Raw genomic sequence first — 24,012 nt, 5'->3', positions numbered from 1 at the left:
AAATGAAAAACATTTTTAAATAAGTATAAGTTAAGTTCAGTGATTGATGGATATTAACTTCAGCAATAACAAAGTACATTTGTACTAATCTAGGTGATTTCCTGTTCAAATATTGCATAGAATCAGTATTTTTGAATTGCACTGGAGTACATTTAGATATTAGGGTAACAAGGGGTCCTAGCATACTCCATTCTACTCTGCCCCAAACTCTTAAGCATTTCAAGGATATTCCCAGCAGGTAAAATCAAAAGGTACAATTATAATTGTATTTGAGTTGATTTTTTCTTTGGAATATAGATAATTATGGTCTTTAAATGTAACTCAGCAGCAGAAACTCTATTTAGTAAGCATAAAGTATTGGCTTTGATCCTTAGTACCAGAAACTACTGAAAAATTCTAAACCAATTTAATACTGGTTCAATAAATGAAAGTTTTAATTCAATTACCTGAAATGTAACATAATAAATGTAACAATATTCCCTATTACTCACACCTTGGTAAGGAAATGATTATGATAATATACATGCAAAAAGATTTCCAAATATGTTTAGTATTTGTCAGCTTTGAAAGATCAATTACTAATAAATCTCAACATCTTTGATAAAATTCAGTTGTGGAGAAGAAATTTTTATTACTAAACACATTTAGCACTAGGGGAGCTGGAGAGACAGCTCAGTGGTTAAGAGTACATGTTGCTCTCAAAGAGGTCCTAGGCTCAGCTCTCAGCATTCACATGGTAGCTTACAAACATCTTCAACTCCGTTTCCAAGCAGCCTGCTGCTCTTATCTGGCATCCTTGGCACTGTACATATGTCATGCACATATATACATTCAAGCAAAACACTCTTACATATAAAATACAACTTGCAAAAATATTTCTTTAAAAGTTGTCTTCAGCCGGGCATGGTGGTGCATGCCTTTAATCCCAGCACTCGGGAGGCAGAAGCAGGTGGATATCTGAGTTTGAGGCCAGCCTGGTCTACAGAGTGAGTTTCAGGATAGCCAGGGCTATACAGAGAAACACTGTCTCAAAAAACCAAAAAAAAAAAAAAAGTGTCTCCATAAGAGAAAGATGGCAATGGAAACGTGCTATGTGTTTCTTTTATTCACTACAAGTTACCCTTAGGCTTATCCAGTTCCCAAATTTTTTGCCCATTCTACTCTTCCAGCTAGTAAGGTTTGTTTAGAACTATAAGGAGTCACTATCCACAACAGCCAAAACATGGAAACAACCAAGGTGTTTATTATCTGATAAATGGATAAAGAAAATGTGGTACATAGATATAATGCAATAATGTTACACCATAAAACATAATGAAATCTTGCCATTTGTGACATGAATGGAGCTGGAGGACATTCTGTTAAATGAAATAAGCCAAGCATAAAAGAGAAGCACCACATGATCTCATTAATTCACAGCCCTATAAAGAATCAACTAACCAGGGTTCTTAGAAGCTCACGGAGATGGAAACAGCAATCATGGAGCCTGTTCCGGTCCAAAATAGGTCCTCTGCATATATGTTGTGCTTGTTAAGCCTGTGGTTTTTGTGGGACTTCTAACAATGTTAGTGAGGGTGTTAAAGGCATTTAAAAGTGATAATTACTTTTGGAGCAGCAACACCCATAGCCAGTATTGAGAAATAGTAAAAGGATGGGTTGGGGGAATATGTTTTGAAATGCTTTGTTTGTGTTTCAAATGCTACTATAGTTTAGTCATTTACCAACCGTTGACTCAGAGTTTACTGGTCTTTAATTTTCAGAGTCTGTATGTTATTTCTTTCTTTTTTTTTTTTTTTTTTGGTCAGATCATATTTTTGTTGTTTTCTCGATGATGTTGTGAAAAACAAGCCAAACTACTTCTTGTTATCTTTTTACAACTATCATCTATGGTATAAAAACAACCTCACGTTCAGAACTTCTTGGGATAAAGAGCAATTTAAGCTTCACAGGTTGTCATATAACCTACCCTTGTTAGGAGAAATACTTGTGATGAACTCATATCACTCATCTTCTACAACATACCTGTGGAACGCTTTCTTTCATAGAGCCCCTTAGGGATATATAACTCTCATCAGAAGTGAAAAAATTACTCTTATCCGAGACTCTGAGAGCCGGGTGTCAAAGATTAAGGGAACTGGGGAATTTTATTAGGGTGGAGTGAACAACGTTAGGTATTTCTCTCAGCACACACTGGAGGGACAAATAAAATCTCTAGCATGATTTCCTATCAATACTTTTTAAACACACTTGGCAAAGAAGACACAGCTTGAAACCTTGCCAGTACTATGGCAAAACATCAATATCATCAGCATCAGCATCATCATCAAAGCACTGAAAGTAATAGTTTGTTACAATTTATTGAAAGTTTTGCAAAAAATAGTTATTTTTACTTTTTAAAACCATTAAATGCAAGTTTATTGGGAAGTTGCTCTAGGGTGAGTTCACTGGCCCCAAGAACTGAGTCCAAGTAATTACCTGTGTAAAGAAAGAGAGAGGATGGTGTAGAGAGAGAAAGAAAGAGCATGAGCAAAGGCAGAGAGAGAGAAAGAGAAAGGAAGAAGAAGAGGAGGAGGAGAGGAGAGAAGAGAGAAAAAGAAAGAAAGAATGCATGCACAGAAAGAGGGGGAGAGAGAGGGAAAGGGAGGGAGAGGAGAGGGAAAGGTGAAGAGAAAGACGAAAGAGAGAGTGCATGCATATACAAAGAGAGAAAGGAGAGAGAGGGGAGGGAAAGGGAAAGAGAAGGGGAAAGAAGAGAGAAGGAAAGAGATGAGAGAGGAGGGATGACTTTTTTATTTTTTAGTTTTACTTCTTTACAGGCTTGATCTCATATACACGTTATACATTCACTATGAGAGGTAGATACTCCTAGGCTTTTGTGGGGTTTGGTTTTATTTTTTGAGAACTCCGGTTTAGTGATGTTCATAGTGCTCCCCAATGTCAAGCTTATCTGAGGCAGAGCCAAAATTCAAATTAAGTTTGGTAAGATTACAAATTACCTTTAACTGAACAGAATTAGGGAAAACCTAATAGTACCAAGTAGGCTAAAGTAGAGGGCCTCAAATATCTAGTGTGTTGCAAGCACAGTTTCCAGTACTTCTAAAGGTGGCAAACTCATGATCATTCTATCAGAGAACTGTATAGCCCTTCTTAATACCTCCCTTTGACCCACCAGTGAAGGAAGGTTGAGAGATATAACTTAGTAGTGGAAACTTTCTTTTGATTTACTTTTTCTACTCTTCAGTCACTCCAAAAAACTACTGCCAGAAAGTCCCTTTATAATTGCAAACACAATGGTAAATGTTAAAATATGGGAAGAAAGTAGAAAAGATATGCAGACACAGAAAGGAAGGGATGGAATCACATTCTGTGAAAAGTTGCTATGACGATAACTACCAAAGAGAGAAGAGCCAGTTGCCCACAGAAAAGACAAGATTAGATGGCTTTTTAACCATTCAGAAGATGTACTTTTTAACAAGTGTATTTTGGAAGAGAAGTTATACAAAAGGTAGAGAAGATCAAAATTGTCTAAAGATGCAAACACGTAATGCTGTGAAAGAGAAATGGTGATAGCTTCATTTCCACCACCTCAGCCTTATTCCATGCTCACTGATACTGGTTTCTTTGTTGGTGCACTTATGTGCTTAGAACATGAAATTGGATGAGTAAAGAAATGAAGGGGTTCTGCCAGAAGATGTTCCAACTGGTAATAAGGACACATGCTCTACTATGCTCATAGCAGCCTTATTTATAACAGCCAGAAGCTGGAAAGAACCCAGATGTCCCTCAACAGAGGAATGGATACAGAAAATGTGGTACATCTACACAATGGAGTACTACTCAGCTATTAAAAAGAATGAATTTATGAAATTCTTGGGCAAATGGATGAATCTGGAGGTTATCATCCTTAGTGAGGTAACCCAATCACAAATGAAGTCACTAGATACGCACTCACTGATAAGTGGATATTAGCCCAGAAACTTAGAATACCCAAGATACAATTTGCAAAACACAAAAAATCAAGAAGAGGGAAGACTTCATTCCTCCTTAGAATAGGGAACAAAACAACCATGAAAGGAGTTATAGAGACAAAGTTTGGAACTAAGATGAAAGGATGGACTATCCAGAGACTACCCCACCTGGGGATCCATCCCATAATAAGCCACCAAACCCAGACACTATTGCATATGCCAACAAGATTTTGCTGAAGGGACCCTGATATAGCTGTCTCATATGAGGCTATGGCAATGCTTGGCAAATACAGAAGTGGATGCTCACAGTCATCTATTGGATGGAACACACGGCCCCCAATGGAGAAGGTAGAGAAAGTACCCAAGGAGCTGAAGGGGTCTACAACCCTATAGGTGGAACAACAATATGAACTAACCAGTATCCCCAGAGCTCATGTCTCTAGCTGCATATGTAGCAGAAGATGGCCTAGTTGGCCATCATTTGGAAGAGAGGCCCCTAGGTCTTGAAAACTTTATATGCCCCAGTACAGGGGAATTTCAGGGCCAAGAAGTGGGAGTGGGTGAGTAGTGGAGCAGGGCAGGGAGGGGGGGGGGAGTATAGAGAACTTTCAGGATAGCATTTGAAATGTAAATAAAGGAAATATCTAATAAAAAATGCAAAAAAGGAAATAAATAAATAAATAAATAATAAATAAATAAATAAATAAAATAGGACATAAAGGGGGTTTTGGGAACAGTTGGGAGATGGGAAAGAATATGACCAAAATATATTATATGAAATTCTCAAAACATAAATTTTAGGAATGCTTTTTAAATCTCCCCTAGGCTTCATTATTAGACATAATACTTAATTTGCTCAAAATTATTCAGAAAAAATTAGCATGAAATATTTCCTATGGGTCATTAGTATGATAATAAAGAATTGAAAAGTCTGTATGTGGGATGGATTCCCAGATGGGGCAGCCTCTGGATGGCCTTTCCTTTAGTCTCTGCTTCACACTTTGCCTCCGTATTTCCTCCCATAAGTAGTAGAAGAAGCAGGGGGACGGGTGGTATAGGGAGTTTTCGGAGGGGAAACCAGAAAATGTAAGTAAATAAAATATCAAATAAAAAAGAATGAAAAAAAAAAGATTTGAAAAGTCTACAATGGTTTGTTGTTGTTGTTGTTGTTGTGTTGTATTGTTTTGTTTTGTTTTGTTTGGGGTGTTGTTTTGTTTTGTTTTTACTGAGTAAAAAATAAATCAGGTCTTCATCTCCATTTGAAAATATTTTTCTCGCACAGTGGTGGTGGCTCACGCCTTTAATCCCAGCATTTGGGAGGCAGAGGCAGGTGGATCAGTTTGAGGTCAGCCTGGTGTATGGAAAGGGAGAGAGGGAGATAGAATATTTTTCTTCTCAATTTAGTCATCTAGTTTTATCATTTCAGTTTCTGACTTTCTGGGTGTAACCTTATCTTTGACAGGAGTAGTCCTAAGTAATTATTCTATTAGACACTGACTACTATTAACAAATTAGCCAAGCCATTTAAAATACAGATGTCTCCCAATGACACAGTAAATGAAAGTTTTCTGAGTGTTGTATTGAGAACCACTACAGATTCCGGAAGATAACTGCTACATTTATGTGATAGCATAAATTATACTTCTCTAGAACTCAATAAGCTATAGATATACCTCCAAAATGAAGACTACACCCAATGGAAAAGAGCACCTATTTAAGGCTGGTATGTCTGCAGACTAGCTTATGGACTTCTAGTAACCAACTGGGGAATCTGAGCTCTGTGAGGAGAGACTGACCCATGGGTCAAATCTGTCTAACTACCCATTTTTACAGTTATCATTAGAACTTGGCCCACTCTGTAGTGTGTCTATAGCTGCGTTTATATTACAGTAGAACTGAACAATTCTGACAGAGACTACATAGCCTAGGAAGAGCAACTGGCAGTTTCCTAGGTTTGCTGACTTCTATCTTTAGGAACTAATCTAGGCCTCATTTGCTCCACTCATAACATCAAGGACTGGGCAGGACTTTATCCACCCAGCTGATATATCAGAATTCCTGGAGCCAGTGGGCTAAGAGGAAGTCCCCATATTTTGTTACACATAAACTTCTTGTGAAGAAAGTACAATCTGCCAACAGGAACAAACACTTGGAAATCATGTCTAAATAAATTCAGCCCTGGTATTGAAGATTTCTATTTGATTTACAACCTTCCAAGTCCTGGACTTGAAGCATCGAGAATCTATGGATTTGCATGGATCAAAATACAGTGCTATAGAAACATAAATGGTCGTTTGGAAGAGACTTCAAATTAGACTAACAGGTTTAATGAGTTAACTTTTGATCTGTGGAAATAATTCACTTTAAATATGTCACAATAAAATGGTTACACATCAAATATAAGCTCTGTCAGTGACAATCTCAGCTGGCAACCCACTCTCTGAAGACTCCCCACTTGGAGGAAAGCCCCAGGCTCTCTGTCTCTGCCACAGACAGCTACACCTGGAAGGTAGTCCTGAGAACAAGCTGCCAAACACCAGGAAGTCTGATGGATAGCAGATAATATCGAAAGCACCTAAATCATGTTTGGGGAAGGGATTAAAGAATATTTCCTAAGCCTTTTGAGGTTTAAATATTGCTTCAACAGTCTGAAAGATGGCACGTACAGGTTCAGACTGCTTAGGAAAGAGCTAGGCATGTGCAGCGTGGAGAGAGCGTGCTCTGCTCTGAGCTTTGAGGTGGCTTTCAGGCTGCCAGGTTTCAGGATGACTACAGATGGCAATGGGTGAGTTGTAGGGGGTGGTCTCTGTAAAGTCTTGGCTCTAAACTCAAAATAGGCTGGTTTTGGAAGTTACCGGTACAAAGAAATGATTCTGAGACTGAAACTGACCATAGCATTGTTGGCAAATCTATGTTGATTCAACTCAAGCCTCTGCACCATTGGCATAACTCATGCCTCTGTACCACTGCCATCTGAGTCCAGATTATTCTCTGCTGTGGGGCTTAGCCAGTGCACTTAAGATATTTAGCAGCATCCCTGACCTAAACACATGGGATGTCAATAACATCAGCCTCATTTTTTCCTGAGCTGGGCTAGTAACATAAGGGATGATAAATTTTCCCAAAGGGCCTCATGATTTCTCACTATTCTATCTCAAGATGACTAAAGTTAATATTAGTATGAGGCAAGTAAAAGATGAAATAGACACATAAAATAACTATATGCTATTTGTATGATGACATTTTATTATGCCCCTAATTTCTGCCTAAACTAATGGTGATAGCCAGGGCTGAACCCAGGACCTTGCATGCTAGGCAAATATGTTGCCACTGAGCTATAACCCCAGCCTTCTGTTTACTTTTACTTATTTGCTACAACCTCCACTTTTTGTTTTGTTTTGTTTTGTTTTGTTTTTCTTTGCAATGCTAGGGTGAGATCCAAGCCTTCTCGTGTGTATGCATCCCACCAAATGTTAACATTTTTATTATGAGAGAGGATGTCAGCGCAAGGCTCGAGCTTGTCTTGTGCTCATTCTACATCCCAGGCAGGACTTGAGTTTGCAATGTTATTGTCTCAATCTCCTGAGTAGTTGAGACAGGCCTAACACACTGAGCCCCATACAAATAATATTTTACTACAATTTTCCTTTTATACATTTTTGTCTTTGGTATTGGGAATGGAAGCCAGAATCTTGTATGTGCCAAGAAAGAGCTCTAACATTGAGCTAAATACTCCCATTCAAAGGGACATTCGTGAAAGACATATTTAGGAGGCAATTTGTAGATTTAGAAAGGAACACCAAGGTCTGAAAAGAATTATTTTAACTGTTTATATATTTGAAATATAAGAAAATGGCTGGCAAGCTGTGGTTTTCTTTTTTATCTGATGGGCAAATTCGGCCAACACAATAGAGACTGTAATCTTTTGAAATTATTACAGCCTTTTCCACTTGTTACTACAAATATTCGTTGCTGATAAAATACCTTATAGGGTTTTTTAGTGTTCCAGTTGTTGAAAAATGAACAATCAGATATAAAATAACTGTAACATATATGCATTGGACTTGAGAAATTGAAAAATATTTGGAAAGGGAAGACTTGGGCTTAGGAATGTTTATAAAATATTAGGCAAATATAGATCATTGTGCAGGGGTGACAAAGAGCTGAGGGAATGGTGAAGATAAGAGAATTGTGCTAAACTATAATGTTCCATCGTGAACCTTGCTTTGCTCTTTTAACAATAATCAAGAGTTACTACAGGAAAAGGCAGAAGAATTTGTATAGAAATTACTCACTTTTATTTTCATAAAATATATGGTCCAGCTTTTTAATAATCAATTTTTTTGTCTGTAGAATTATAGAAAAAAAGCTTAAAATCTGCAGTAAGCAAGGAAAGATACAAGCATTCAGAAAACACCAATCAGAACTGAAAGGTGATGTATGTATGTATCTTTTGTTCAATAATTCCCTGGGTCAAGCATTTGAGGGTAGAATTTTCAATTATTTCCTATGCTTTACAGATGAGAAAAGTAGGCTTAGAGAGGATCAGGTTTTTTTAGTCCTTAAATCTACAGAACTCTAAAATGGGAAGATCAAGGTATATGTTTAAAATCAGAATTCCTTTTGCTTCAAAGCTGACAAACCATAATATGCATTGGAACAAGATCTCCTCCATGGCTTCCTGTGTGTATCTGTGCACTGGAGTTACTAGAGTATGCCATCAAACCTGGCTTTTTTTCCTGCAAACATATGTTGTAGGGTCAAACTCATGTTTGCATTGCAAACTCTGTATTAAGTGAGATATCTCCCAGCCTCTAAATTCACATTCATAGGGAAGGCAAATAATCATATCGCAAATGATAAAATGAATTTAGGGCTCATTAGATCCATTCATTGATATAATATTTAGGTATGAAAGATCTGCTGAGTATTCCATATTTCTCTATGCATATAAAATGATTCCATAGAGAGTTACATGTTTGGACCCGTATTTTTATTTCTTTATATTACTATAGAATATAGACCGTCTTCATTAATATTCACCACAGAAAAGGGGATTCTTTGCTCTTTTTATGGACCATTGGTGATAAAAGAGGAGCAAAAATACTCTGTCTCTCTTTCTTTCCTCTTTGCTAAGTTTTATAATGTGCCAAATTTGGGTCATGGCTCTTTCTGCTTTAATAGTGCTAGTGATTAGTCAAGGCAAAGATTAGACTTCAAGGCCTGTATCCTTAAGCTTCAAGTTCTCTGGCTGTAGATAGTCATTCTTCCCACCCTGTGAGCCCGTGTGTGTGTGTGTGTGTGTGTATGTGTGTGTGTGTGTGTGTGTGTGTGTGTGTGTGTGTGTGTGTGTGTATTATGTGCATGCCTGGAATTGAGACTGAATCCAGATAGGTGTGCTGCCACTTAGCTATGCCCTAAGTCCTCATTAATATGCTCGGTAAATTTGCCATGGCCTTGTGCTTTACATTAAAATTGTTCCAATATGCTAAGCTGTTCCAATACACTAAGATACTAGATGTTGAGCAAGGCACTTGGACCTATATTCCCTCATTTCACACTCCCATGATCACTAACAGCCAAATAATATACTTTCCTTCCAAGGATCAAATAAATACTAGTTGAATGTGCTTTTCAAGCTGTCAGTCTGAAGAATTACAAATTCTTCTTCTTACTGCAAATGCCGGGCAATTGTGTGTTCTTGGTGTCAAACCGACAAACATTCTTGAGGCTTATCACAAACAGACTTAAAGCAGTTTCCTGAGAGACAGCTCAGCTTCTTTCTATTATCATCCTGCCCAGGCCTTTAAGCCTTTTTCTAGAGGTCTTGATGAATCCTCAGAAGAAAACAACTACAGCCACTACTTCACTTAAGGAGCTGATCAATGAGCAAGTCAGTGAGACCTTTGTTTGTTGAGGCCCTGTACAGGTCGGTTTGAACACTCTGGAACAAGAACACTTCCCTTTAACCTCTTCTTGCCTATGACTCATGGAGCTTCCAGAAGTAACTGACCATGCTCAGCCTGAAATGAACGCCTGCCCCTTTCACTCTTAGCTTGGAAATTGACACCAACAGAAAGCAACTAAGCTTTGTATGTTAAAGGAGACGGAAATATGAACTCTCTACTGGGTCAGGATATTTGTTCTAAAGCACAAGTTTATAAAAATCCCATAACAGAAAAAGCACACCCCATAACACACACACAGCTGGCCATATTAACACAATAGCACTTCCGTGAGTTCGTCTCTCATGTCTCTCTTCCTAGAGGTAGTCATCTTAAAGTAGGAATTACAGCAACTGCTTCAGAGCCCGGCTATTTATCTGACCTATTCCCCTCGTCAGGAAGGATACCAGGCCTCTAAGGAAAGCATGTGAGGAGACTGAGTGTTCAGCCAGTGAATAGCAGACCTTTAATAAAAAGGCATCTAGTCTGGATTTTGGCATGGCTAAGAGCACTCATACTGGGTCCTAACCTGCAATTCCAAAGAAAGGAATGTCAATGCCCTCTTTTGAGTATTTCTACAGAAACACAATTTCACTTCAGCTTCTAGAATTAGGCAATTTATATATATATCAACACCGAAGTCAGCAATCTTCAAGAATTACTCACACTGACAACTATTTATCAGATTGACCTTCTTGGAATTTTTTCCATAGTTCTTTTATGTACTCTTTTGCCATGTGATCTTTAGTTCTAGACCCTGGAAGCAGAGGTATATCTATGTTATTAATTTCTGCATTCCCAGAATTTACCCATTCTTATCTCATAGCAGCTACATAAGAATCCTTGGGTGAATGAGAAGGGTTTATTTTCATTAGTTAAAAAAGATATAATTTGACAAAGCAGATAAGGAAAAGAGCATTTGTAAAGGCACAGAGTGGTTGGTCTAATAACAATGTGGGTAAAACCCAATGTTTTCTTTATATTGCCAACAAAAAGCAAAGAGATGTAAGGGTGGTGGCAGATGATACTACTGCTGCTCTCTGCATTCTGCATGACTGTTACAAAAAGCCCATCCAGGGTCATGGGTGGTGCACAGAAGCCTCCTTTTTTGAGGTCTTTCACTCCAGGACTGTCTTCCCCTAGGTGACCAGCAATGAGAGTCTTCTGTTTTCCCACTGTAAGAACAAGAATAACAACCAACCAGACCCCTCCCCCCAGAGCTCCCAGGGATTAAACCACCAAACAAAGAGTGCACATGGAGACTCCAGCCGCATATGTATCAGAGGATGGCATTTTTGAGCATCAATGGGAAGAGAGGCCCTTGTTCCTGTGAAGGCTCAATGTCCCCTTCCCCCCCCCCGCCCCCCCCCCCCCCCCGTGCAGGGGAATGCAAGCAGGGTGGCAGAAGTGGGTGGGTGGTTTGGGGAGCACCATCATTCATAGAAGCATGGGGAGGGGATGGGATAGGGTGTTTCCAAGAGGGAAACCTGGAAAGGGGATAACATTTGAAATGTAAATTAAGAAAATACCCAATAAAAACAAGAAAACAGCTAAAGTGACAGAACCTACTGAGTTAGAACTGGTCTAAGCTCCCTGTTTATCTTGTTATTAATCTCTTTTTTAATTTATCTAGGGTATAAAACCATGGAATCACGTCAAATACCAGCTTCTCTTTCTTTGATGATTCAAAAACTCAAACAAGGACATGAATAAACAACATCTGCCTGTACCCTTAAAAATAGTCTTGTTTCTTAAGCCATCTAATTCCTCTTACCACTCACTGCTTCTAAAAAGTCAGTTTTGCCACTTAGCTTGGTATAGTGTGAAGGGCAAATCAAATTACTGCTAGCCTTTAGAATTAAGCAATGGTTATTCAAAGTATCCCATATTAGGGACCAGAAACACAACTCAACCTACAGTCACTGAGTAATTATGATACAGTCAATAAACCCATGATTGGAGTGTTCATATGAAGCCTTGACTATACCCATAAAGGTACAGATAAAATAGGACCTGATGCTCAACAAATGTTTACTGCATGTGATTCTCATCCTTGGTACTTTACACTTTCCTTTCTTATGAGATGCAAATAAACAAAAATGTGTTTCCCCCAGTTTAAAAATAACACATGCCCAATGGCTACGCAAAAGACTTGGGTACTGTGCTCAAAATCCTGATCATAAAGTGAATCTGAATTTTTTGTTTGTTTTCTGAGACTTTCAGGGCAAAACCTCGTAATTGTAAGCTAGCATTATTGTCTTTGTGCTGAAGCATCCTCAGGTAGCCTGGGAACATATACGCAATTCCAGCTCTGAGCATGAGGTCTGGCTGTCTATTCAGTATAATCAGTCTATGAAAATGTTGGCAAGGGAAACTCTTTAAGACAGCTTCCTTGATGGCTCTAGAGGCATTCTTCCAAAGCCATATCTCTGCAGTAATTTGCAGAGCCTGTGGGAAAGCATCCTCCTCCTGTAGGATAGTGGCTTGCAGCCAGGGCAGGTGTGTATTTAAAATCACTGTAAAATTGCTGCATATATTTCTCAAAACCTCAAAAATGACTAGACCATTTAAAAATAATGCTGCCTTTGTTGGCCCTGTTAGGCTGGAAGAGAAAGAACAAGCTGGGCACTGGGGAACTGCAATCTGTAGAGACAGATGTACAGGTGATTGGGAACAACTCTGTGCACCAATTTCAGTCTAAACTATCACAGATACATAATGTGATAGAATAATGTGAGCTCCAGGGCAGTTTAAAATGTCACTGCAGTAGGTGCCATGCCCTGAACTGCATCCTTCTTACTGTGAATTAAAGGCCAGAAGAGACAGTCACATGCCATCTTCACGATATCTAGCTGTAAGAGGAATGCAGGATAAAGATGACACTTATACCTGGATCCAGAAGCTAAATAGCAGTTCCTGACACCCCCTGCTGCTTCTTAGTCTTCAGGGACAAGACTTTGAATGTCACTCAGATTTTGAGCTGGGGTTACACTGTGTCAATTGAAACAGACCATAAGATGAAAACTAATGCAAAGGTCTCATCATGCTTTTCTTTCCTCTGGGAACGCCATGGCACTACCTGTATCTGATATTCTCATTTGACCTTTCTTGCATAAAACATATTTTGCACCACTCTCCCTGCATAAGAAAACGATTTCACTGTTATCTTACAGACAGGGGTAAAACATGCCTCAAATGCTTAAGCTTCCATTCAAAGACCCAAAGATCTTCTTTAAAGAAGCCTCTTCCGATATTATCTCTTCTGGCCTCTCATTCAGCACCCCAAATACTAGCCAGCACTGTCCAGGATCCTAAGCTTCCTTGCCTATTGCTACAGACACGTCTCCGCTGGCCCTGTGCACGCGCAGAAGCTCTACTCAGCTGCTTTGATGCACAATCCACTCATCTGTCAACACAGCTTAAATCCCACCATCTTGAAGCCAGGTTTATTGTCTACACAACACAAGTCTTCTCTTCCTCTTCTGAATCCCAAAAGAGTTGTCTAACCTATCAATCATTTCTGCACGGCATTCAGCAAGTGCTTCTAGTTGGCATGCCTCTACCTGTGGCTAGGCCCTTTTCAAACTACAAAATACATTAAAATAACAACATGCCCTCTTATCTCACACATAAATATGGCAAGCAATAACTAAAACAATATTGTGCAGCCAGTGAAATGCCAAAGTCCACACATTTTACCATTACACACTGAGTCCTGGTTTCTCACAGTAGTTCTGACATACTGCAGGCTTCCTTGAGCCTGGCACAATGCTACGAGTTTACATGAAACACTTTATTTTGTTCTCCCATGTTTCTGTAAAAGAAAGCACAGGACATTACTGGCCTTGTTTTATAGACGAGTAAAGTGGGGAACAGGAACATTAAGTAATGTGCCCAACTAGTACATCTGTTTACACAGTCCCATGACTCACAGGTACCTTGTGTACTTGTCTGTGCGCTTTCCTGAACTCCCAGACCTTAAACAAAAATGAACCCAATCATAATAAATCATCAAGCAATAGTAAATTTCTCTCTGCAAGTGAAGGATAGGAGAGAGAAATCAGATAGGAGAGAGTAGTCAGGTGAAAAGGAGGGAAGAGAAGTGGTTTTGAGCTTCACCGTAAGAATTGGTCCCTGGAGGTGTTTTCTTCCAACTTCATCATAAATATTTTTGTACCAAATGAATTAAATTAAAATGCCACTTTTATATATTTCAAAACCTTATGTTAACCCCATGGGAATATTGAAAAATATATTCACATTGTAGACTATGGAAATGTTGCCATGAAATATGCACAAACAGAAACTTTTTTTTTTTTTTTTGGTTTTTCGAGACAGGGTTTGTCTGTGTAGCCCTGGCTGTCCTGGAGCTCACTCTGTAGACCAGGCTGGCCTGGAACTCAGAAATTCACCTGCCTCTGCCTCTCAAGTGCTGGGATTAAAGGTGTGCACCACCATACCTGGCTCAGAAGCTATATTTTTGAAGGAGACAATTGGAACTGGTGAGACTCCCCCCCCCACACACACACATAAACAAACATTTTATAAAATACATGGCTCACTTTCTTAAATTACCATGTGATGAAATATGATAAAACCTGTATATAATTTAAATGAAAATCTAATCTAAAATACTTGTGAACTGCTTCAAAAACCTGTACAGGATTACAAAAAGGATGCAATATATGATAAAAAGCTGAATTTCAATGATGGATACAGGAGATTTTATAAGTATTTATTAAACTTGACATTGATTTTTAATATAAGACTTGGAAGTAATATACAGAGTTTTCTTTTCTGGGAAGACTTTTTTCATCTCTCAGACTGAAATCTGTGTCCTTGATTTGGATATGGTATGCCTTTCTCTACCAACACCAAGGAAAATCATTTGTCTCTTACATTTTCCTCCAAGTCTGTTAGCTCCACAAAGATGGTGACTGCTTCTGTACCTATGACTTTGGCTTAATATATGGATATTAACTTAATTATCCATTACCTCTCAAAAAGTCTGTAATCTTGTATGTTATTAGTAATATAGCTTCAAATGTCTTGAAACAGGAAATGACAGGGGTATGAAGAGAACTTTAGTTTCCACTTAGCTAAAATGTACTCACTGAGTAAATGACTGAGTAAACAGAATACATAAATAGGATTTTTCGTGGTTCTAGAATTTGATTTCCTAGCATCTCACATTCTAGGCAAGCACTCTCACAATGACCAATAAGAGTTCTTTCTATTAGCTCTAAGTTTGAAAGAGTGTGCCATAAATTATGTTGCCCTGGCTGGCCTTGAACCCTCTAATATCCTCCTGCCTCATCCTCTAGAACAGCAATTTTCAACTTATGAGTCATATACTCTTTGTATATGCATATAATATACCTTGCATATTAGATACTTAGAATACAACACATAGTTTTAGCAAAATAACAGCTACGAAGTATCAACAACATAATTTTATGGTTGGGGTCAGCACTACATGAGGAGCAGTATTAAAATATCACAGCATTAGGAAAATTGAGAAGCACTACTCCGGAGCAAGTAGTATTACAGGCCTGTGATACCGGACCCAGCCATATTACTATTTTTATAGTACAAATACGTCATAGAAATGCCAAGAAAAAAAAAGAAAGGAAGGAAGGAAGGAAGGAGGAGGAGGAGGAGGAGGGAGGGAGGGAGGGAGGGAGAAAGGAAGGAAGGAAGGAAGGGAGGGAGGGAGGGAGGGAGGAAGGAGACAATCAGTAGCTCAGTATCTCCTGATACCATTGTTGTAAATTGGGAAAGATTTTCAAAATATAGACTGAACCTCATCTGGGCATAGTATACACTTAGGTGACTGAGGCAGGAGAACTCCTGAGAATTCAGGGCCAGCCTAGGCTATATAACCAGTATCAGGCAAGTCAAGGCCTCATAGTGCGACCCTATCTCATAAACAAACAAATAAACAAACCTAAGAGTGAAATTCCCGATCTACACCTCCATATATAAAGTGCCACATAAAATTGAGCTTTTACTGGAACTTTCAGAAAAATAATTAGAAATTCTCAGTGGTTTGATCCACTGAAAGCTGCATTGCATGAAGAAATTCCTACCCCAACCTTTAAAGTGAGCATAGCAAAACAGTTTCAAGCTTCAGATTTAGCTTGACTGAAGGGGCACATGAAGGACAATGAAAGGTCAATTTTCTCTGTTGGCATATTTTCGTAAGTGCAACTGGAGTCAAGAAACAAGAGGCACAGTGTGTAGTGTGTACACAGTAAGAGAGGAATTACTACACTGTAATTTCTTGGAAACTCTAGAATGCATTATTAATCTCTCTTATATGTCAGTTATGTGGCTCAAAAATCCCGTTTTTCTTGTTCCTTGATTTAAAACTATTTGTTAAATAAATTTGTCTACTGCCAATTAGTGGCAGGATTAGAGGTAGGTGGTTTTGTAGTGTCTGGGTTAGAGGAAGAGAGCCCAAATAGAGAAAGAGGAAGGAGAGGAGAGAGGAAACTGCCCTGAAGAGAGATGTATAATGAATACATGACCAATAGAAACAGTAAGTACCTGAGGTACACTGCTGGGGAGGCAGCTAGGCCAGCAGTGAGAAGAGTAGACTAGGGGTTACCCCCCACTAATTGTCCAAGCCAAATAACACAACCTTTGTCAGAGTCTCAAAAAAAAAAAAAATCCCGTTTTTAAGTAGAGTATGTCGGGCTGGAGAGCTTCTTGAAACTCAATTAAAATGATGTTTTGAAATGTCCATGTTTTGATGTGCCTCATTTAGAGGCTGCATTTGACAGGGAGACTTTACTTGTTACTTTAAAAAAAGAGACTTTAGAAATTGTGAATTTAATTTTCTCATCCCTTCCCTATCTCGTGAGCATTTACGAAGCACAGACCCTGAAAGGAACACATTGCTGGCATGACACTCCTTCAAATGATGTGGAAGATATTTTTAATATTTTTAGTTTTTGAGACAAGGTCTGTACAGGGATGTGGAAGATTTTACATGTATGAATCCTACATGTTGAAATTTTATGGCATTTTATCTTTTGTGCTTCAGTTAAAGATGCCAATGTACAGAACCACATTCATTTCTGGTTTTGTTTTGTTTTGTTTTTAAAATATGGTTTCAATATATAGACTTTGCTGGCTTAGATCTCACCATGAAGACCAGGCAAGCCTTCAGTTCATAGATATCCATATGCCTCTGCCTCTTGAATGGTGGAATTCAAAGTGTGGACCACCATGCCCAGCTATATTTCATTTATCACACCTTTTATACTGAAGTCTAATATAACTAAAAAATTATTCCCCCAAATTTAGGTTATTAAAGGAAACAATTATTCTTTGCAATTATATCAGCACAATATCTATCAATATGAAATCCCACAGAGCACAATTTACTTTTTGAGACTAATGTAATAACTACTCAAACATATAGATCCTTGGTTGCTTCTCTTCATTATGCTATTAGTTCATTTTATAAAAAACAAGATTTATATTGGAGTAGGTATAGGTTCAACAAGAAAGTACATATACTCATCAGTCTACGATGACTAAGATCATCACCTTCCAAATGTCCTGTATGATTATGATTTCTTTTCTAACATGAACAGCATGCTCTTGAACAAACATGCTATGCTGGTATGTTTTCCATGCAAATGCTTAAAAGCCCATTTCATGGAATAGCTGTAAATAATTGCTCATAAACATGTTTTGTTAAACAGCTGCACATATGTTTCAGTGTATTAGAGGTTGTTAATATGTCTATCTTTCTGTAATTAGAAAATAAAATATACAACATGGTTAATTGTCAGGCCCTCCCTGTGACAATATCAATGCCTGGTAATCTATATGCTTGATTAGACAAATGTACTGAACTTATGACTGAAGACTTGCATTTTCATCACAGAAAGGGCTACTGCAGTTTCTCCTTGTAAATAATGACCCTGCTGTGACAGCACATGGACACTGAGCAGAACTTGATTAACAGATTCAAATAACCAGCCTGGACGTTGTTGAATATGCAGCCTCATTATAATGATGCTGTTCTAACAAACAACCCTAATGTAATGAACAGAGCATTTTCCTGATAAAAGACAAAAGGGAAAGGAAGACCAAAGATCTCTTCAATCATTCCAAAGGGTGCACCCCCAAGCACAAGAAAGGTTAAAAAGAGATCACCTCGGATTTCCCAAGCTAACAGCGATCTGGATTTTGAACAATTGACTTAGCCGTAATTGCATGCACACCCCTTTCCCTGTTAAACACTTTGGTGATAGTTTTCTCTGCTACCACTGAGAAATGCAGCGAAATGTAATGGGTGTCTATCTTCTCTTGTCTGCGTTACCTAAATTCTTGTGGCAAACTTCCATGCATGGTAAAAAGATGGATTGCAGCCCCTCACTCCTGGATATTTGAAGTGAGGTATGCTGTTCAGGTAGTGTATTCGCTTCCCCTATCACATTCCGAAGTAGGGATTCCCCTTAACATGCAAACTTCCCTCAGTGTGTCAAACAATCAAAGTTGAATCCCAGATGTGGTTTGTTAATCTTCACCATGGCAAAATCGCCTATATAGCCTAAGTAAATATAAGCAGTCATTAGCATTAGGAGAAGGGATAGGAACCATTTGTTAAAGGTGATGGTATTCTCTGAGCAATGTTACTCTTTGGATCATCTAAATAATTCTGTTTGCTCAACAAGTTGCTCTGTTTTTCCTGAGAGGAAGGACTTCAGTATATATTTACTTAGCACTTTTAACTTATACTTCCTTTCCTTTTAATTAGTATCTTGTGATCTAAAAATTAGCTGAGGAACATAATATCACATACAAACTTTCTCAGCCGTGTTTGCAGTAATGAGACCCACTCACTGTCAACTGAAGTAGAATAGACATCAGGAAGGTTTTTGTTCTTGTTCCCTGCTGCTTTCTAACCTTATTTAGAAAGAGTATTTTAAAAGTTAACGTATAGCCATATTAATTACTATCCCCCAAGTTGGAATTTGGATAATTTCATACTAGAAGTGGATGAAACTCAGACAGTCTTGCCTGTAAAATCGCTGAGTAAAAGAAGCTTCCATAGACAGGAACGCTTTCATGAAACCCGAGACTGTCAGAACATGCTAGTTCACCAATAAGCCGAATATCATTTACACAAGGGGGTCACATGTACTCTAAAATTCCACGTTGGACACAGACATTTGCTACACACATTCTCCTTTCTAGTCTTTTGTTTGTGTAGTAACTACATAAAGGTACAACGTGAGTAAATTACTTTTTCCTGCATGAGTGAAGAAAATAAATGCCTGTAAAAGCTCAAAAGATCGATTTTTATATTCCTCTTTCTTGTTCACTCACTGTTCCCTCCCCCATGCTTTCCCTCTCTCCTCTCTTTGCAACAACTGCAGACATTGAAAATGATCCAGAAAACAGCAAGAGTTGAAAATGATCCAGATTTTTAGAATTTGCCCTCACCTTGACAACACTAAAATTACAAGCAGCAGTCAACTTTTACAAGATACCCTCATTGTGTAACATCTATAGGCTGCCAAAAACATGCTACAACTAATCAGACAACAAAGGTGAAGAGAAATCCTTCACCTGCCATGTAGCTAGCAGTGAATACACTTCTTATTTCCATGACATTTGCTGGCAGAAAGGGGTTGGCTTAAGGCGGATCGGACTAACCTTCAATTTGTCATAGCGCTCACTCAAAGCTGCCACCTGATGATCGCGGTGCCGCCCAACCAGTTTACACAAGGCACAGATTAACTGGTCATCGGTCACACAGTACATATTCACCTTCTCATCCTCGTGCTCCAGGCACATCAGCCCCCGGATGTGCGAGTCCGGGATTGGCTCAATCAGACGATGGCCTGTAAAGGGCTTCTTGTTCGGATGAGTGGCTTTCAGGCACTCATCACAGTAGGACACTTCACAAGTAACGCAAGTCTTCACAGCATCCTGGGCAGGATCCTGGTCACAGAACTGGCAGAGAACCTTCTCGGCAGAGGACATGGTGTTGGCGTCAAAGGCCCGTTCCCTGCGGGTCTCACTGGGAGAGTTGGGCCCGCTCACAGATGCTTTCTGAAATCTGTCAATGATGTTTTGGAGGGTGACGTTGCGCTTGAGCCCGTCTAGACCTCGCTGGCTGAGCGTGATGACATGCCGGCAGGTGGGGCACTGGAAGGCGTTGATGGACTCCACAGGCTCGTTGGTGGCACAGTGAGAGACCAGGATTCGGTGGGCACAGTTGAAGCAGAGGCTATGTGCGCAGGGAAGCAGGAGAGGGTCCTCAAAAAGCTCCAGACAAATAGGACAGGTCAGCTCCGACTCCAGTGTTTCCATCTTCAGGCAAAACTCTCCGGGGTCATCAGCAAAGTCCAAGGAAGCTGATCAGCTATCTGGAAACAGAGCGCAAGATTGAATTAAGCATGAGGGGTCAGCCGGGGGGCGGGGGGAACTGTCAGCTTCGAATGCATCTCTTCATAATTCCAAACATAGGTTATAGAAGGGAAATTATATGTACGTTCCAAATGTCTGTCTTTACTGGGAGCAAATGATTAAAAAACAAAAACCAACAAACAAAAAACACAAGCCTATCATTTTCTCAAATTTCTAATTGTTGAAAGTGGCAGCTTTCCTTTTTAATGTTTATTGTTGTTTGTTTATAGTTTTTGCAGCTTTAGCTTTTAAAAGGTCTAACTGCAATCTGATAAGTGACTGAAACCGGAATTTCTCTAATTGGTGTACGGTCAGAGTAATCTTACATCACAAACAAAGTTTTCTTTTGGTTAAAATTAAAATGCAGAAACTTGATAATGAAATATAGTCACTCACAACTTTCAATTTGTGAACTTAAATATTAATGTATATACATTTTACAGACTATCAGTAGGCAATAGCAGGACAGGATTCCCAACTGTACACACGTACTTGTTATGGAGATGAACATTAATTATATATGAAGTTAAATGCGTGCATTTCAGTAGAAACAATCATGTTCAAATTCAGAACATCATTTCTCAAGATATTCTTGAGGAAATAGAAACAGATTTTTCACAAAGCTGCTCATGGTGAAGGCAGTATTTTTGGCATATGCTCATTGCTCATGTATTGATTAATCCAGAAATGAGGTGTGAGAGACAGAAATACATAAAACTACCTGAGAGCCTTTGTGAAGACTGATGACAAATATTATCACATACAGTTGATAAGTCCTAACAGTAATAGTTTCAGTTTAGAAAGCATGTTTGAAAGACTATGTAAAGGTTCCTGAGGATCCTAGTGCAGTCCCATTTTGCCCAAAATATCCTATCTCAGGCCGCGCTCTGTCTAGCAACAGGCCTGGCTGGCAGGAGGTCTTGTCTCACACTCACAACCCTGCTGGCCCAGTCGTGACCTCTGCCAGGTCTGTTGATCCCCTCCAGGCCACCTTCGGGTGGCCCAGCTGAATGTTCCCTTTCCCATAAATACCTCGTTGCTTTTGTGAACGCCTGCCTGCGTTCCCTGCAAAGAGAGACGACAAAGAATCCCACACAAGCACAGCTCATTAGGGTGAAGAGGCCTCCTGCTCATTAGCAGGCCTGGGAACTAAGCCTTTTTGAACCTTCTCCCTTTCCAGGCCATTAGTAGAGCTGTAGAGTGCTGCCTGGCGTATTAGCTGCAGCCCATTGCAAGCTGTGGGAGAATAGTGCAGTTTACCAGGTCAGGAGGTTCAAATCACTTGTAAGGGTAGAAAGTTCTCAGTTGGGTTTGTGGGAAGGCTTCACTTCCAAAGCTGTGTATATTAATTCTGACAATCAGTCAATTGTATTCACACCTCCGCTTCCATACAAAATGCAGGGTTTCTAGAATCAGGTGACCTTTTATGAAACAACATCCATCTGAAATATGAAGGGTGCATCATTTGCTGAAACACCATCAGCACATTAGCAACCGAAATAAGATAACTAAAGAATATAAAGTATGTCCTGGGCCTGTTAAAGAGTAGAAGAGGAAATTACTAGCTCAGAGATGACCTGCAACTAGTCACTCATATTTACTGCTAAATAAAGGAGTGGCTGCAATTTGAAAAACCCAGTGCTTACTCATCATTTCACAATCTGCAATGTAAAGCCAAAGGCTACTCTTACATAAAAAATACTTGACCATCCTCCCTAGGACCCAGTCCATTGCACCTATGGATGGCTCTGAAGAAACTGAAAGGTTTGGTTTATTAAGCAAGACTTTTATTAATTGTGGGTAGAAAATTATCTCCTTGTCAAATTTATTTTCCTTTTCTATCAGAAGCATAAAAATAGAAAGGAAAAATGTAGGCCTTTTCCTATGCTTTATTATGTGATGATTATCATTAATTATGCTATTTACTCATTTAAATATGTTCTTGAGACAGGGTCTTGCTATATATTACAGGCTGGCTGCAAACAATACTATCGCCTCTGTCTCCTGAGTGTTGGGATCATAGGAGAGAAGCACTATCACAGGAACACACCATCATGCACAACCTACTTCTTATTATTTAATTTTTACTTTCACATATACAGTATTGGCACTTATTTTGATGCTACCATATTATAAGCCAATACAAAAAACAAACCACCACCACCACCACCAACAACAAAAAGCAGTGTTGAGAAACTTTAAAAGTAAAAAGCAAAAAACTGAAAGTGATAATGGGTAGATAGACATTCAATGGTTAAATCACCTGCCATGTAATGTGTAACATATAGTAGGAACACTGGAGCATGGACTCTCAGAATGCACATAACTGCTAGATGGGCATGAAAGTCTCTGTAATCCTAGTACATGGAGAAGGAGACAGAGAAAGCTAGTTAGCCAGAACTCTGGGTTCATCCCCTGCCTTAATGAATAAGGTGGAGAGCAATCAAGGGAGAGTCCCAAAGTAAATTCATGGTTCCACAAGCATGCACCCAATAGTGTGCTTACATACATGCATATACACACTGATACACATGAATCACATATAAATAAAATTGATTTTTCATTTATTAAAACTTAATACAGCATTGTCATGTAATTCAGAAGTAAAATAAGCATGTTAAAGAGACATTTGCACTCCCATGTTTGCCGGAACATCATTCCCAGTAGTCATGTAGTGGAAACAACCTAAGTGTCCATCTGATGAACAGATAAACAAATGGAATGTATGTACACAATGGAATACTACTTGGTCAGAAAAAGGAAATTCTATCATCTGTAGCAATATGCATGCAGTCAGAGAATAATATGGCAAGTGAAATACTGAAATAAACCAGATATCAAAAAATAAACATTGCATAATGACTATGTTTTAGTGGAAGTGCCATCGTTCTGTCCCATAGTGGTGCCATCTGAATTCCCAAGGGTGGTTCTACTGTGCATGCCAATAGAAATGCTGACATTGTATTCACCTATTCTAGAGATAGCTACTCATGCTAGGAACTAAGCTGGTCCAAGAAGACAGAGCCTTGTGCTACCTTCGCCCCATCTTTATTATCATGATCCCAGCAATCATCACCTCATACCAGCGTTATCATAAGGCCTTTCTAAATGCTTTCATAGCTTCTTCTCATTCTTGCCCTTCTCCTTATAGTCTATTTTTTCACCCAGCAGCTAAAGAACCTGTTAAAACATGAAAGATTCTGCCTCTCTTCTGCTCTTCCCTCCAGGGGCTTCCCATGTCAGTCAAATGGAAATTCACCACAATAAAACCAGCCCTAGAAAACAGACAGACAGTGAGCTCATTTCCTCCCACGCTACTCCTTTCTTGTTCTGCTCTGGGCAAATGGCTCCCTTGTCAATCTACAGATACACCAAACACATCCCATCTCCTAGGCAGCCCATACAGTCTTTCTAATCCACATGACTGTGGGCTCTACAGTCACCTTAGCTGAACCCACATAAAACTAAATGCCCCCCTACCACCATAACTACCCACCCACTATGGAAACCCTTCTTGCTTTATCTCAGTCTGCTGTTCTTTATGTCTCTATTTCTAACATATTCTCTACTTTGCTATTGATATCTCCCTCTAATATCTCTAGCACTAGAGAATGTTGCATGAAGCCAGAGAGGTTTTTCTCTTTGCAGCATGTGTCAGAAATAGC

The 24,012-nt window shown here is 39.1% G+C and overlaps 1 protein-coding gene across 17 annotated transcripts in view; it reads right to left on the bottom strand.

Moving 5' to 3' along the window:
• Mid1 (midline 1) overlaps positions 1–24,012 on the bottom strand; it is a 305,600-nt gene that overhangs the window by 43,538 nt on the left and 238,050 nt on the right. For 12 of the 17 annotated variants that reach the window (XR_878259.3, NM_010797.3, XM_017318409.2 and 9 more), the window contains one exon: positions 19,592–20,307. The exons of 1 other annotated variant lie outside the window; for it this stretch is intronic. Coding sequence is in view for 15 of the 16 variants with exons in the window: in NM_010797.3 (NP_034927.2) it covers positions 19,592–20,251 (660 nt within the window). In the remaining variant the exon portion in view is untranslated. Of the gene's footprint in view, positions 1–19,591; positions 20,308–24,012 lie in introns of those variants that run through there. 4 more of the 17 variants (XM_030251244.1, XM_017318412.2, NM_001290506.1 and 1 more) reach the window with 2 other exon arrangements.

The sequence above is a fragment of the Mus musculus genome, chromosome X (assembly GCF_000001635.26).
Source record: "Mus musculus strain C57BL/6J chromosome X, GRCm38.p6 C57BL/6J".
NCBI lineage: Eukaryota > Metazoa > Chordata > Mammalia > Rodentia > Muridae > Mus > Mus musculus.
This window is presented reverse-complemented; position numbering and strand designations above follow the sequence as displayed.